Source organism: Microtus pennsylvanicus, chromosome 2 (assembly GCF_037038515.1).
Source record: "Microtus pennsylvanicus isolate mMicPen1 chromosome 2, mMicPen1.hap1, whole genome shotgun sequence".
NCBI classification, from domain to species: Eukaryota; Metazoa; Chordata; class Mammalia; order Rodentia; family Cricetidae; genus Microtus; species Microtus pennsylvanicus.
The window spans coordinates 107921782-107936816 of record NC_134580.1 but is presented as its reverse complement, the minus strand read 5'-3'; the positions used below and the strand labels follow the sequence as shown (position 1 = coordinate 107936816).

The 15035-nt window shown below is 53.9% G+C and overlaps 1 protein-coding gene across 10 annotated transcripts in view; it reads right to left on the bottom strand.

Moving 5' to 3' along the window:
- Sirpa (signal regulatory protein alpha) overlaps positions 1–12756 on the bottom strand; it is a 38134-nt gene extending 25378 nt beyond the window's left edge. For 3 of the 10 annotated variants that reach the window (XM_075962133.1, XM_075962134.1, XM_075962141.1), the window contains exons 1-2: positions 12727–12756; positions 11545–11635 (exon numbers count right to left, since the gene is read on the bottom strand). In XM_075962133.1, the coding sequence (XP_075818248.1) occupies positions 11545–11635; positions 12727–12741 (106 nt within the window). In that variant the 5' untranslated portion in view covers positions 12742–12756. Of the gene's footprint in view, positions 1–11544; positions 11764–12160; positions 12289–12342; positions 12641–12726 lie in introns of those variants that run through there. The other 7 variants (XM_075962138.1, XM_075962143.1, XM_075962140.1 and 4 more) reach the window with 6 other exon arrangements.
- Positions 12757–15035: the final 2279 nt, after the last annotated feature.

Sequence of the window (15035 nt, the reverse complement as noted above, 5' to 3'; positions counted from 1 at the left end):
GGAGTGGGGGTGGGGTGGGGAATACCACTTTCCGCTTTCCTACCGCTTTACAGTAAGTTCTACATTGGATACATTAGTCTTTCTTTTTGTAGCTCATGTTTAATGCTCTGGGAAAAGATACAAAATCATGAGTGTGTTTCTAGGGCGGGGTAACTGCCCTGTGAGCTTGTTGCCGTGGAAGGCAGTGATGAATCATGGGATCCTCATGGACTGAGGGCTGTGTGCTGTCTTGGCACACTAGTTATGAAGTCAGATTTTGAGGAAGTCATGTAAGTGACTTCAACGTTCAGAAGAACTCCGATCCATAGGAAAAACAGCTCCCGATGGCTAATCCGATTACACCTTCTACCCCACCTCACCCCCCCCCCCCCTGGTGACCACTGTCCCGTCACCTGGAATCTTTTTTTTCTTCTATTGGCCAAAATGGCAAATGCTTAACCAGTATGCTGAGTGTTGTGCAGTAAGGAGGGGCTGAGAACCGACTAGTGGGCTTAGAAACACACACTCCACTTTAAAACACAGTAATACTCACATGCAGCTTTGAAGATGAAGAAAAATGGCTTCATAAGAAGTGAATAAAAGAACTGTGCTCTTTCTAACGAGGAAACCACACCAATGAAGAAGTGAAGCTAAGGTGGAGGGCGGGGCCTAGCCACCCCCCAGATGCGAGTTCCCCAAAGCCTCATCCCTGGAAGACTCCAGATGCCAAGCCCAGCACCCCTAACCCTCAGCACACAGCAGGACACCCCGTCAACATCCGCGTTGTCGTCTGGGGCTTGTCACCCGCACACTAGGATTTCGCACTGGTCCACCTTCACTGTTTACTTGGCTAGATTCAGAATCGACTAGGAGAGTCGGAAGGCAGACCGCCAGATGCGTTTGTGGGGACATTTCCAGGCAGGATTTACTGAGCAGCAAGGCTAACCCAGGGTGTGGGTGGACTACGTCACGGGGTAGAAACTCCAAAGGAATGAAGTGGGAGTGGGGGGTGGGGTGGGGACAGAACCAGGCAGGAGCCAGCATCCCTTTGCTTCTGTCTACCAACACACCAGTTCCTCGGTCATACACACCCGCTGCCGAGATGCTCTGCCAAGCGTATGGGGCCACGTGACCATGGACCCAGTTCTTTGGCACCATTGGTTAAAATAACTCTTCCTCCTTTATGTTGTTCTCGGATAGTCTGCAGTGCAAACTCAATCAGCACACACTTCATCGGTGCTATTGCCCATACCTTCCGGTTGTGACTTGGTGGCTGGGTAGAAAAGCCCGTTGTGCCAATACTTGTACCATGAGATATAAAGGGGGGCGTGGAGTGCTTCACAGCATGTAAAGTCCTGAATTTAATGCCCAGCACTACACACAGACAACATGTGAACACAAGCATGCTGAGTGTACACATAAGAGCACGTATAGACTGATTGCAGATGCATGTGTGAACACACATAAGTGTGCGGAGCTTTTACTGGGTGGGTATATAGGGTTCTGGGGAGAGACACAGCAGGGTGCCATATGCGGAAATTTGATTATGTGTGCAGAGACTTTGGGGAGTGCACCACTGGAGGGTCTTCAGAAGGAGTGGGGTGAGCGAGTCCATAACGGGGCGACTGTCTGGACTGTGCTGTCTGTGGGGGAATGTCTGAGGGTGAATGAGTATGTACATGGGGAAGGTAACCGCAAGAACATGTATGCATGGTGTGTACACAGAGGTGTGTGTGTGCACTATACATAAGCAGGGAGGCACACAGGGTCAGTGTTTATGAACATGCTGTGTACCCATGCACTCATGTTTACCAGTGTGGCCAGATGGGAACATGCCTGACTCAGAAGTTGTGAAATAAGATTCTGCACAGAGCGCAGTCAGAGGAGGGAGGAGCAGGAGGGCCACTGTCATCATCACCATCAACTCCCAGCGGGCCAAGTCTGCACGGTGCTAACCCTGCGTTCCTGCCCGGGAGAGGCCGTACTAACTTCCCAAGGCCACTTGCGCTCTGTGCTGGCCCCAGAGCAGAGGCAGGAGGTCCCCAACACTGGATTCTAGAGGGGGCTGCCCCAGTGTACAGTTGCTTGGACTCCGTGGTTGCCAAGTTGGGAGCTTAGGGCTCTGACATCTGTGGCTGGTCAGTGGTTTTCCTCCGAATGATTCATCTATTCCCGCCTACAAAGCCTCCTCCGCTGGCAGGGCCTGTCCTAGACACCACAGGAAAATGAGGAATTTGGGCCTTATCCTTCAATAGCTTACTCTGGGGGCACCCATGAAACAAGTCATGGCTACATATCAGTTGCTAAATATTATGAAAGGAATCTTGGGGGGGGGGGCTCTTGGCAAGGGGCTGACTCCAAGAAGACCTCCTGAAGGTGGTGGTCCCTGAGCCGGGTCTTGAAGCCGACAGAGACCAGGTAAAAGCAGGAGAAACCATGAGTAAAGACAAAGAGGTGAGGTGAGGCAAGGGCCTCGCAGGCAGGGACCAGAGTAGAGTCTGTGGAAATCCAGCAAAAAACTGGAATGGGACTGGCCTAGAGCTGGGTCAACTTAGTATTTGGGAGAATAGCTTCCAACACACATCTGGGGGGCAGACCATCCCTGCACCTTCTGCTGGCACCGCTGGACAGACCACCGAGTAGACAAGTCCTGATGGTGCAGTAGGCGCTACCACCCACCCTGAAGCATCCGAGTCAGACAGGAGGCCTGGTCAACAGGAAGAGCCTCCACTTTATCTCCAGTGCAGGCAACTCCGAGGACTGGGCATGGTGCCACGTCCCTGGTGGCTTCTCTGTGAGGCAGTAAACTCCTAAGGTACTCAGACAGTGCCGAGCTCTGGCTTGAGGTTAGAGGCCTGCATGTCTTGTCCCCAGAGGGGTGACTTGGCAAAGCAGCTCCCTCATCTGTAGGCAGGGATCCAGCTCTGCCCCTACTTGAAAACACATGTTCAGTGGTGGAGAACTGAGTGGAGAGCCACGTGGCCTCTCATTCCTCTCTCCCGGGCTGCACACCCCACCCATTAGCCAATCCTGCTGGCTCAAATCCCAAGCTATGGATGAACTCCATCTTCCTATCCCGCCCCCCCTCCACTGCACTCCACCCCAGTGGCCTCCCTGACTCCACCTCATCTCTCCACAAGACACGCTCCCTCGTAGTCAAGGCATCTCCCCTCTGTTCTTTGCTGAGGCCCCTACTACACCGAGAACCAGGATCCTTACAGTGTCTCCCCCTGGACCCTGTGTCCTTGCTCTTTTGCAACCATACCACATTACCTGACCACCCCAGAGCCTCGGATATGCCATCCCATCTGCCCATTGCTCCATTCCTTAGACGTTCACATACACGGCATGTCCCCTCACGCAGGTCTATCTGGAACATTCCCTGCCACCTGCATGAAACGGTATGCCCCGCGCTTTGCTCTGTTTGTGTTTTCCATGTATCACCTACTACTTCACACGTTTCACATTTATTTCGTGTTCTCAGTGTCCGATTCTCCACCTTGGACTGGCTTTTAAGTACTCCGAGAACAGGGACTCAGTTTCATTCCTCAGGTTTAGAGCAGCGGCCAGCATTTGCTAAATGTTTTGGTTTGGATTCTCATCCTCCTCCCAGTTATGAGTCCAGTTAGCATCCTAAGCACTGTGGGCCTCTGGCTTCGATGTAAAAGGAAGCTGGTGTTGCTATGAGGTTTAGGCCACAGGAGCTCAGCGCCGGACCCAGGCGGGCAAGTGCTTAGTGCAGGCGGCGACTCCCGTGTGTCTGGGCATTTAAAGGAGGAGAAAAAAAGACGGCTATGTCCTTCAGCTGGAGGAGCTTCGGGGTCTCTCTGCCATAAAATACACAAAACCACCGCGCAGACTGACACACCGGCCAGTGACTTGACGAGCAGCAGCTAGGTCAGACAGAACCTGAAGGTGACAAAGCCATGCTTTGTGGCCTGGCCATGTTTGCCCAACGGCTGGGAAAAAAAAGGAAAAAAAACCCCACAAAAACTGCAAATATATGTGTACTGAGAATGCCCTTTGAACTGTAATGGACCTCTGGGGACCAGAAGTCGCTGAGAGAGGTTGAAGTCATTACTGTCACAGTCACTGGAGTGGTGTCTCAGAAACCGAAGAGCCTTCTTCCCTCCAGGAAGTGAGGGTGGAGGTTAGGAACCCATTGGCTGCCTCCCAACTTCCAACCCTGACTTGCTCTGAAAGAAGCACCGTACTGCCCAGCATGCCCTCCAAGGGCAACGGACAGACCAGACAGCCCCATAAGACGCCAGCTGCTGCTACCAGTCCTTCCTCCATATGAGGCCTGGAGCCCTCAAGCCTGAGACCTGGCACCATCCTGTGAGGGTGCTTCTGTCAAGATGGGGCCTCCTGCCCAGGGTTCTATATTCTGAGGCTGTCACGGGTCTGTGCGCATTCTCCTGGTCAGGCTTAAGGCTTTACTGAAGGCAGCACGCACCTATTAAACATCATCCACCACGGTTACCGTGCCCCAAGCCAGCAGAAGGCAGTCTCCGGGTGGGCTCTCTCCCCAGCTAAGCTGACGTGATTCACTGATTCCTTTCGTAGAGCTTTTCCAGCTTAGCTATTAGTTCCCTTAACCCTTCACGGCCTCTGTGCAGGGAAGAACAGTGAGAATGGGTTCCAGATTGCAGACGGGGAAGCCAGGGTGCACAGAGCAGAAAGAAGACATGTGTCCCAGTGTCAGCCAGGAATGAGCGCACAGAGGGTGCCTGCCGCATGGTCGCCTGTGCCAAAGGAGAAGCTGGCCAGGGTGCCACAGCTGGAGAGACCTGTCGAAGCCTCCCTTTTAGAAGGAAAAGTCAGTGAGGTTGGGGACTCTACCTGCTCTCTGCAGTCCACATAGGATGAGGCTAGGACATACAGGGCCATAAAGACTCCTAAAGACCACCAATGCCGAACAGAGCAGAGCGGGCCTTAAGTATGGAGCTTCTGCAGGGACCCGGCAGGACAGAACTATCACCTCCTGACTCTGGAGTACCATGGGGTCAAGGCCACAGGGAGGTTGGGGGGCCTCACTCACACTTTTCTGGACATCTTCACCGTCTCTCACCAGACTGCCTAACTGGATGCCTTGGCGAAGTCACAGGATTAGGGTCCTCCTCACAAAGCCTGGCACTTCCCACGCCAGCATCAGCACCTGTGAGGTGACTATCACCATGGAGTCTGAAGCAGGAGGGCGTGTACAGTGGGATTTACACACCCGTGCTAGGGCTGCTCCGCTGCCTCCGTATCAGGCACTGGCGTGCGCTTCCTGGGATTGCAGCACATTGGGAGAGATTTGGAGTATAGTCATGGCCTGGGCCCTGGAGGAGGACTTTGTGGCATCTGGGGAAGCAGTCTCTGCCCGTGCAACCTCATGGCTCGCAGGCTTTCTCTTTAAAAAGGGAGGTCTCATACGCATGTTGTTCTTCTAGTCCACGAATGTAGACTGACCCACCCACTGTGGGCCAGGTCCTGGGTGAAGGTCCCAGTAGGCCTGGCATCACCGTCTCTACCCTCGTACAACCTATATCCTAGCTGGGGAGACTGGGCTGAAAGAACCAAACAAGAAACAAGCAAGCATAGACAGAAACGGCTGGCGGCAACCTATCATTTGTTTACTTGGGTTTGTTTTTGCTCTCTCATTAGAATGCCAGCTCATGAGAACAGGGGATGTGTCTACCTTGTTCACAGCCACAGCTCCAGGGACCTGAACCTGAAGCAGCTGTTCAATCCAGTGGCACTTATCACATGCTCAAGAACACTGCACAAATATAATTGAGATCACCCTGATATGGACAGCACAGCAATCAAGAGTAAGCAGACTATGGCTTGGGTTCTAGCTGGCTGAGTGGCTTGGAAGGAGCCTTGCTTGGCTTCTGGGAGCCTCGGTCTCTTTATCTATGAAATGGGTAAAATCCATACTTTTGGCTCTCTGTGAAGATCGGACAACAGCGCAAAGGAAGCCGTGTAATCTGAGCATCCATGAGGAATGGCTGTGTCCGACGTGCTGTGCAAGACTCCTTGTGCATGTTCACATAACCCAGGAAATCCAAGAGAAACAAGAAAGACAGGCAGTCATTTGGTATTGAAGCTGGGCCATTTTATCATTTCTTTTTATTCTGCACATGTCTGAAGTTTCCAAAAAAAAAATTGAAGAACATGGGAAGACCATGTGTTTTGTGCCAAGGACAGGTACACTGAGTATTCTCTGCCACCTCATGCTTCTGTTTCTGGAAGGTATGGATGGCTGGCGTGGAGCAATGGGGCAATGTCTGTATAGACCTGGTATGGCCATCATCTATTCTAGCCACTTTCCCCAGCAGCTGCTCACTCCAGTGCCCCATCTTCTCCGACCCCAGCACTGCATGTCCTCGGCTACTAAACTGATCTGAAGCTTCAGAGCCCCAAATGGATGTGCCAGGAAACCCTTCTGGCACCAAGGACCACGCTTTCTACTTCTGCCTCTGCTGTTCCACATCTTCCTGGACCAAAAGCTTGGCAAGGCACTTGAGAGGGAAGACCCATCCTGCCAGGTTCCAGGAACCTCATATGAACAGGAAAACAGCATCGGCCATCATAATAGACCCCCCCCCAGCATGTGGGTGGGAGCACATTTTGGAAACATCTGCTGTCCTCATCTCCTGGAGGATACACTGATCGATAAAACTCTATGAGCTCTCTCAAGAGAGCAGGGTGCCAGAAGCCCTGGTCATTGGCCTCCCGACTTGCCAAACAAAGCAAGGAGATGTCTAAAGCCTGGTGGAGCATAGGCTTTGAAGCCCAGGCTGATTGATCTGGGTGGCCATCCGATGCAGACACCTTGCTGAGCCATCATCCCCTCGCTGGTCAAGTGGGCTAGATGATCAATCAATCACCAATGGCGCCTCCCCCAGGGTAGCTCTGAGACCCACTAGGATCACACACAGTAGCACGGAGGCCGGGATTATGATGATTATTTTTAGCATTTTCTCACAGAATTGAGGACCTTGCCAGGACTCTGGCTTTCACAGTGGAAATGCCCAGCCCTGTTTTAAAAGTGTTGGCTTGTATCGAAGGAGGCCTGGCATCTCCCTCCTGGGCCTGGCCTGACCTGACTGCATCCCTGGAGACCCTTGCTAAGCTCAGTCGGCCCTCTATCCCACTGCACGGGGAGCAGCTCCCAGCCCCTCCAGCTTTCCAGGGTTGGGAAGCCACAGTTCCAGACGCTGAGTCCAGAGGGAGACACCTAGAGTCAGGTTGGGTCCAGAGCTCATTGGCACTAACAAGGCAATTAGATCACAGTGCTGGATTCCTCACAACCTGTCCATCCCCCAGGAGGAAGCTTCAGGGGAAAAGAGATCACTGAGCCATACTGACATTTACTTGTGGTCCTTGTCTTCTGAGTGCCCACTATGTGCAGGAGCCATGCTAGATGGACTGCTTGACAAAAATCCATCCCCGTGTTATAGATGAGCAAGTCAAACAGGAAGAAACACTGGCTGCCTGAGAGCTAACAGGTACCAGGACGGGCAAGTCAAAGAGCATAAAGCAGCGATTGCATGATAGCTTACAGGCACCAGGCATGCTTCAAGCACCATCTGAATCTGCATTAATTGACTTATTCCCTGAGAAAGAGCTGCTAATGACATCCCTCATTTCTAGAGAAAAAAAGGAGACCCAGAGAAGTTCAGCAAATTGTTCAAGTAGGTGGCAGGACCAGACCTGACTCCCCGGGGGGTCCTGGCACTGTTGTGTGTACTGGGTGAGGCTAATAGTCAGTGGGGCTGCAGAAGCAGATCTGAGAGTTAAACACGCAATACGCAGGCACCAAACAGAGAAGATGTAGTAAGTAGCCTCAGAGAGGAACAGATAAAGTCATGGGAGAGGGTCAGAGGAATCAGCTCCTTGGAGCGGGAGGCATGTAGAGTGAACCTGGGAGGATGAGGGTTAAGACAAAGGGAGGCAAGGAAGTGCAGGGAAGGCCATTTCTGATGGAACAGCAGAAGCAAAAGTAGAGAGATAAGAAGCTACTAGCCAGGCACACGGATTTGTCCAAGAGCCAAACTGGGTTAGGTTGCACATTAACAGAGATAGTACAAATCAAATGCTTCTTGTTCATGCGGTGGTGGTGGGGTCTCCCATGTGGGATTCCTCTGGCCTTTAGGAGGTGTGTGAGTGACCATTCAGACTTCAGTCTGCAGTGGAGAAGCCCTGTGAGCTCACAGCATATGAACTGTATTCCTGTTGGAAAACATGTAGGAACTGAGGTCTGGTGGGGGGACACCCAGGCCCTGGTGTTACTTTTTTTTTCTTCCAGGAAATTTAGTTCAAAGAACCACCCAGGAGTGGTGGAGCTGGGGCGTGACCTGACGGCATGGTCAGAGCGGTCCTCACAGCTGTGCCCAGGAGTCTGAGCAAGGTTAAGGAGGGTCTACTTCCATCAGCCCGTGATGACAAATAAGAAATAACCTGTCACACGCAGGCACTGCAAGCAGCGAGGGGGTGCATGTGGGAACCACTCAGCACTTTTAGACTCCCTTCCTTTCGCCCACTGCGCTCCATCTGTTGCAAAGGGCAAGACGCAGGGAGGAGCCTTCCAGTGCCGGGGAATCCAGAGCTCACCAGCCCAGATGGGGCCTCTGTTCGAGCCACATCACTCCCCGTGTGTTGACATCTGTGCAACCAAGAAGCTGCCAGTGCCCTGCTCAGTGGGCTGCAGGGAGGCTCAACCAAAAGCCTTTGCTCACAGGAGCCCCCCCCCCATAACTCTCCAGCTAAGCCTCAGGTGGCTCTTCTTACCCCAACAGTGTGGACTGCATGCTCCCAAGCCTTTTATTTCTCCCACCAGAAGCTGAATCTGGAATTCTGGCTCCTTTACCACTTACACACTGGACAGGTTTTGGACTCAGTTTTCCTTATCTGTATATCACTGGTAAGAAGAGCCAAATGGCACACCGCTGGTAAATGAGGCAGTGTAGACAAAGTACCAGGCCTGGAACGCAGTGAGCTACTTTGTAAACATTGGTTCTCTTCCCTCTCTCGACACACAGTTCAAATCAGGACTTTTTATGGACTGAGTGCAAGCAAAGAAAAATCAGCCCATGTGTCCCCATGACATGGGAGCAGGGAAAATTAATGGCCACAAAGTAGCCAGAGAACACCAAGCCTTCAATGAACCTTCCAAAATCCTCTGCACGTCAAGCGCCGCAGTTAGCTCCCACTGCACCCCCTTTTTACTATGAAAGAGGAAGTGAGAATAGCTATAGGGCTTAGGAAAGCACAGAGGAGCCACCGGCATGCTAGCATCTACCCAAGGGTCACAGGTTCACTGGAGGGGCCACTGGCCCTCAAAACTGGAACCTCGACTTCCCTCGGCCACCTCCTACTGGAGCAGAAGAGTCCCAGCCGGGGCCAGGTAAGCATCTTGTAGTCGACTGTGAAGCCTGTTCCCATCTCATTGTGAATCTCAGGCTCGGTCCCTACACCGGCTGCAAGAACCCACGGCGGTGACTTCACCGGAGTCTTTTTAGAATTTTCCTTTGGCATCATCTGTGTCAAGCGCAATCTTTAGAAACTTCCTCTCCTGCCTCCCGGAGGCAATAATTCACATGACCAGCTCCCTTCACCCAAGCAGTGATCTTGTGAAGCCCAGCAATCACATGACACCTCCCAGGATGACAGTTCTGCCAGAGACAGCAGTCATTCCACCCAAAGCTGTCCTCTCTAAGCTGACATTTGGGTTCCTTGCTCAAACAAATCCATGTTCCTAGAAAACTGGATCACTGCCTTCTACCTGCCCATCCTTCTAGCTGACTTCTTCTTAGCTGTAAATACCACACCCTGAATAAGGGAGACTGAGTCCAGTGGGGGCTGAAGTCCCCTCCCATAGGAAAGACATGAGCTTGAGGCTGTGCCCCAGTGAACTAAGGGTGCAGGTTGCTGAGAGGCTGCAGCTCAGTGGCCATACACCCGCCCCCTTCCTCACCGAGAATCTCATTCTCACCTCCTAAGACTTAACACTATGAAGTTCACCTATGGCCCTTCACAGCTCCCACCGTTTCAGGTTACTGATGCTGAATGGGTTGGAAATGAAGGTCCAACTTTACCATTTTATAGATAGTTTTAAAAAGTCAGGGTGGGGAAGGGGGGAGAGATATGCTCCTAAGAAAGGTGCTGTCATCCCCCAACCAGAGCCCAGGAAGGGCAGGCTGCTGGGTTGAACACTTGTCAGTCACTACCCATTTGCCAGGGACTGAATCACAGGGGCCTAGTCAGAAAGAGGTCTAGGGTAAGCATTTATATATTAATCTGAGCCCAGCTTTCTGGACGTCAAAGAGATGCCCGTGGGCTCCCGAGTCCCGGAGGATGGCAGGGCAAGGCTGGGGCACTGGCAAGGCAGGAGGAAGCACATCAGACCCCAGCACCACTCACAGGAGAGAGGCAAAATGCATCAGTTGGCCCTGAAAGGACCCAACAGTGACTGAAAACTATGAATGGGGAGGGGCACTTGGTGGGTTCCCCGGGATCAGGGGAAACCTCCTGGCTGCCCCACCTCTTCCAGCTTGCCGGTTCTCTCTTCCCTGGGGCTGGCTCTCTCGCCCCTCTTTCTACGCTGCTATCGGATGCCAGGATCTAGGCAAACGTTGGTGAGGAGGGAGGGAATGCCGAGAACATCTTTACCTCCCTGCAAAAGCAGGATGGTACAGAGATCCCTATGCTCATAACACCGATCCAAGAAGACACTAAACAAGGCTCCCTTTTCTCCCTCCCCGGCTATGTCTCTGACCTTCCTATCCTTCCTGGAGAGACCCAGGATTTTTGCAAAACCCTTTTAAGATGCAGGACTCCTGAATGGTGACCTCACTCCTTGGCCAACCGGCCTTCAGAGCCCTCCTGCTGGAAACAGCCAGGTGTTTGATGTAGACCAACAAAGAAGACAAGCTCAGAGCCACAGGTACATGCGGGAACTGCAGGGAGCTTCTGGAAGCCTGCCTAAGGAAGGCAGGAGGGTAGCGGGAGGAGATCATCCAGGGAGAGGCTGTGCCACCACAGGTAAACCCACTGTGTCTCCCAAGGGTCGGCTGATTACCCAGGCCTCTCTCCCCTCACACACACACCTCCATACACTAACAGGCGTGTTCTGGTACTAGGGGGAGAGCTCACTCTTCCCTCATCCCAACAGCCCAGCAGAGCGGGAGGACCTCTGCCCCCCACCCTCTCTCCAATCAAGTCTAGCAAGGGAGCTACTAGGGAAGCCAGGCGCCCTACTGCCGAAAGCAATAGCCAGCCTGCCTCCTCATTCGGGTTGGGCAACGGGTACGGTAAAAACCAACTCATTCCTATACCTTGCTGCTCAGCGCAGGGCTACCCAGTCACAGTCCACAGGGCAGATCCGTAGAAGAGTTCTATCCTGGCTTCTAGCCTTGGCTATGTGACCTTGGGCAAGTGGCTGACCCTCTCTGGGCCTCAATTTTGCATCTGTAACCCCGGTTACAGGCATCCGTCGACATGAGCTGAGCGGCAGTGTGCGGGGCCTGAGACGCAGCCTGGGGAGGGTGGCAGTGGGGAGCTGAGGGTGCTTACCTGGACAGGAACAGGACACGAAGAGCAGCAGGCAGAGCAGCAGCGGCCCTAGGCGGCCAGGGGCCGGGCCGGCGGGCTCCATGGGCCGCGGCTGCAGAGCAAGGAGGGAGAGCGGCGGTGAGCGCGCTCGGCAGGCGGGCGGGCGGCGCGGGCGAACGACTAAGGCCCCTCCCCCTCCGCTGCCCCCCAGCGCCACCGCCCGGCGGGGTGATCTGACCCCCTCCTACAACGAGACGCCGAGCGGGGAGACTCCGGGAGCGTGACGCCGGGCCAGGCCGGCGGGAAAGGGGAGCGGACCCGAGGGAGCCAGGCGCAGAGCCAGAGGCACGGGGGCGGGGGAGCGGATAGCGAGGGAGAGGGAGAGAGGGGGAGAGGAAGAGGGAGAGGGAGCGGGGACCGAGCACCGAGAGCGAGCGCGAGCAGAGACAGCTCGCAGAGCGAGTGCGGGCGGCGCGGAGCCGTCGCGAGGCCAGCGCGAGGGCGGCCCGGCCGAGCGCCCCCGCCCCGCGCCCGCACCTTCCCGCCCGCGCCCCAGTGCGCCCCGCGAGCTGCGCCGCCCGCCTCGGCTCTGCGCGAGCCCGCTCTGCCCGTGCGGGTCCCCGCCAGCCGCTCGGACCTGCGCCGCCGCGCGCAGGGCTGCCAGGCGGTGGAAGCACCGCTCCCGCTGCCCAGAGGCTGGCCGCGCAGCACTTTGCGCAAACTTGTTTTTCTGAGGCCGGCGCCGCGGGCTGGCTACTCCGTCCTCTTAAGGTGGACTGGGGAAGTGGCGGCCGATTGCCACTGGCCCCGGTCTCTCACCCTGGCCAGTCCTCCCCTCCTGTGGGCAAGAGGCTGACCGTGGTGCGCTGGCCCAGGGTAGAGAACGGAGGAGGCGGGGAGGCTTGCTTTCTGCCCCTCCCCAAGGGGCCCTGTCCATGTGTCCCAAAGCAGAAGGTCGGCCTCCGGGTGGGTGTGGGTCCTAGGGACCCAAATCTTTCCAAGCTGGCCCGAGGTAAAGCAAAAGCAGGAAGTAAATGCAGGGGGAAGGGGGAGAGGAAGGAGAGAGTGATGGTACAAAAATAGCGTGTGTGTAGGAAGGACTTCAGTGCCTCTTGGTAAAGACGCACTGGGGGAGAGGAGCAGGAAGAAAGGGGTGGCAGCGAAAGGAGAAGGGTAGGGCTGGGCCTTAGGGAGGAGACTGACCAGAGGCCTTCTCATCAGGGAGAATAGATTGAGGTTGGAGAGGGCACAGACAGAACTGTGCTGGGAGAGGCCTGGGCTGCAAAACAGTGACCCTAATGAGGAAGATGGGAGAAAGGAGAACTAATCATCCCAAAGGAGCCTCTGGATGCAAAATGCACCCTAGCTCCGCCTTTCCTTGGGGGAAACAGCAGAAGCACTCAAGGGGTTGTTGGTCATCTGAGGAAGACTGTGCACCAGGGTGGGGAAGAGGCATCAAGACCCTCTACTAATTGGAGACTTTCCGAGTTGAAGGAAGTTCAGAGATAGCCAATTTTGCTTCCCATGATGGCAGATGAGGGACATAATGAAGCAAAGGGGGCCCTGCTGGCTCGGTCTCTTAATAAAGAGGATGTTGAGGCTCAAACAGGGAGGGTGCTTTGCCCAGCCCTCCGGCAGAAAGCCCTTATGTATTGGCACCCGTCTGTCCTATGCACCTCTGGCCAAAAGCCTGGTTCTGTGTTTTTCTTCCAGAGAGGCAAGCAAGGTGCAGCTGTTAGGCGGAGGGACCAGAGCCCAAGATTTTGATCCTTTCTCCCCAGCTCATAAGCTGCAGACTTGGAGAAGGACCTTGTTTCTGTGTCTTGGCTTCCTTTAAGCTGCCAGGACAATGTGAGCAGCGACCCAGAACTGCCACGGGGAGGGTTACATGAGTTGATATTTGCACTGCATTTTAAGAAGAGCTTACCATGTACCAAGGGCAAGGACAGTGTTTGAGAAGTGTTTGGCAGCAGTCCTGGCGGGACCACAGGGCAACCCTAGCAGGAATATCGGTTGTCTATCTTTGGGCCTAGGGGATTACAACAAGAACCTGTCCACAGTCTAGTAGAAGATGCAGGTACACGCAAGCAGAAAGAATGAACAGAGAAGGTCTGGTAAGGAGTGTATGTGCGCACTTGTGCGTTCACTTATTTAGCTAAGGACAAAGGTGTGTCGCCAGCATGTCTGGAGGGTAGTCCAGAAGACTAAGAGAATTGACTCTGTGCATGCAAACCGCTGCAGGCAGGATCAAGTAGGGACTACCATGTTTGATTTCTATGCTCAGGAGGCCACTATACTTGGAATAGAGAGAGCTGGAGGGAGAAGAGTGTGGAGTCAGGGGACTAGGCAAGAAAGAGCATGGTTTTAGCATCCGAAGTAGGCTGCAGGGAGTCTCCAGGTCTTTAGATGATGTCGGGCAGGATCATGGAAGTGTCCAGTAGAGCCTCCAAAATCTGCCTGGGGTGCCAGGGGGCTGGAGTCCGAAACAATGTGGCCTCCGGCCCTGTGCTGCTGAGACATAGTTCTGGGGCAGGCACACACTCCTAGACACAGAGCTGCCTGGGATTAGCAACCGGGGGATTAGGAAGAATAAGCAGCGTTGTACCACCTGCTATTTATATATAGCATCTTTGGCAAAGGCGCTCAGCAGAGCTTCCCAACTACCCCCTTCACTCTCACATCCTAGTGTGGGGGAATTGACATTTGTCCACATAAAAGTCACTTGTGCTCACCCATCAGTTACTGTGCGTCCACTGAGATTCGTGGGCAAACGTGTAAGCTAAGTGGGCTTCGGTACAGCCTTCCTGGGGTCACAGAGGTTATGACAGATAATTGATACGGGCCAGTTATCGTAGCAGCCAGACTGGGTGCTGTAATTCAGATGTTATTCATTCATGCGCTTGCCGTGTGCGTTGTCTACTACGTCCTTGACGGTGCTCTGGGTGATGGAGATGTGGCGGTTGGGAGGAACAGACCGGGGACAAGACCGTGTGCTCAGGGAGCTGACGGATTAACCTGTACTGCTCCCCATGTCAGGTGAGCATCCGTAGTCCACGGAGGAATACATAGAGAAGAGAAGGGCCTGGGACACCCATGAAGAGGAGCAATGCAGTTCCCAAAGGCAAGATGGGGAGCTGTGTGTCTTCTCACCCGTGCCCATTTCTCCCCTCTCTCCTGTCCATTCTCCACAGCCAAGCAATCCTTTTCTATGAGGCTGTACAGTAAAGATTTAATTTCATCCCTTCCCGAGTGTGTGTGTGTGTGTGTGTGTGTGTGTGTGTGTGTGTTGTGGTGTAGGTGTTGTGGGAGTACCAGAGAGGAGACTTGAATGAGCAGGAGGAGGGAAAGAATCTGGGGACTTCAAAGCTAAGACACACATAAGCAACAATGGCTTTTTTTTTTTTGCCCCAGTCCATGCAAAAGGACTAAGAAAGACAACTTTAATATGAGCAGCGGCTGTGAGTGGCCAGGATGTGAATGCAATCTCAGGAGGTTCTGGCCTCTGTAAGAGC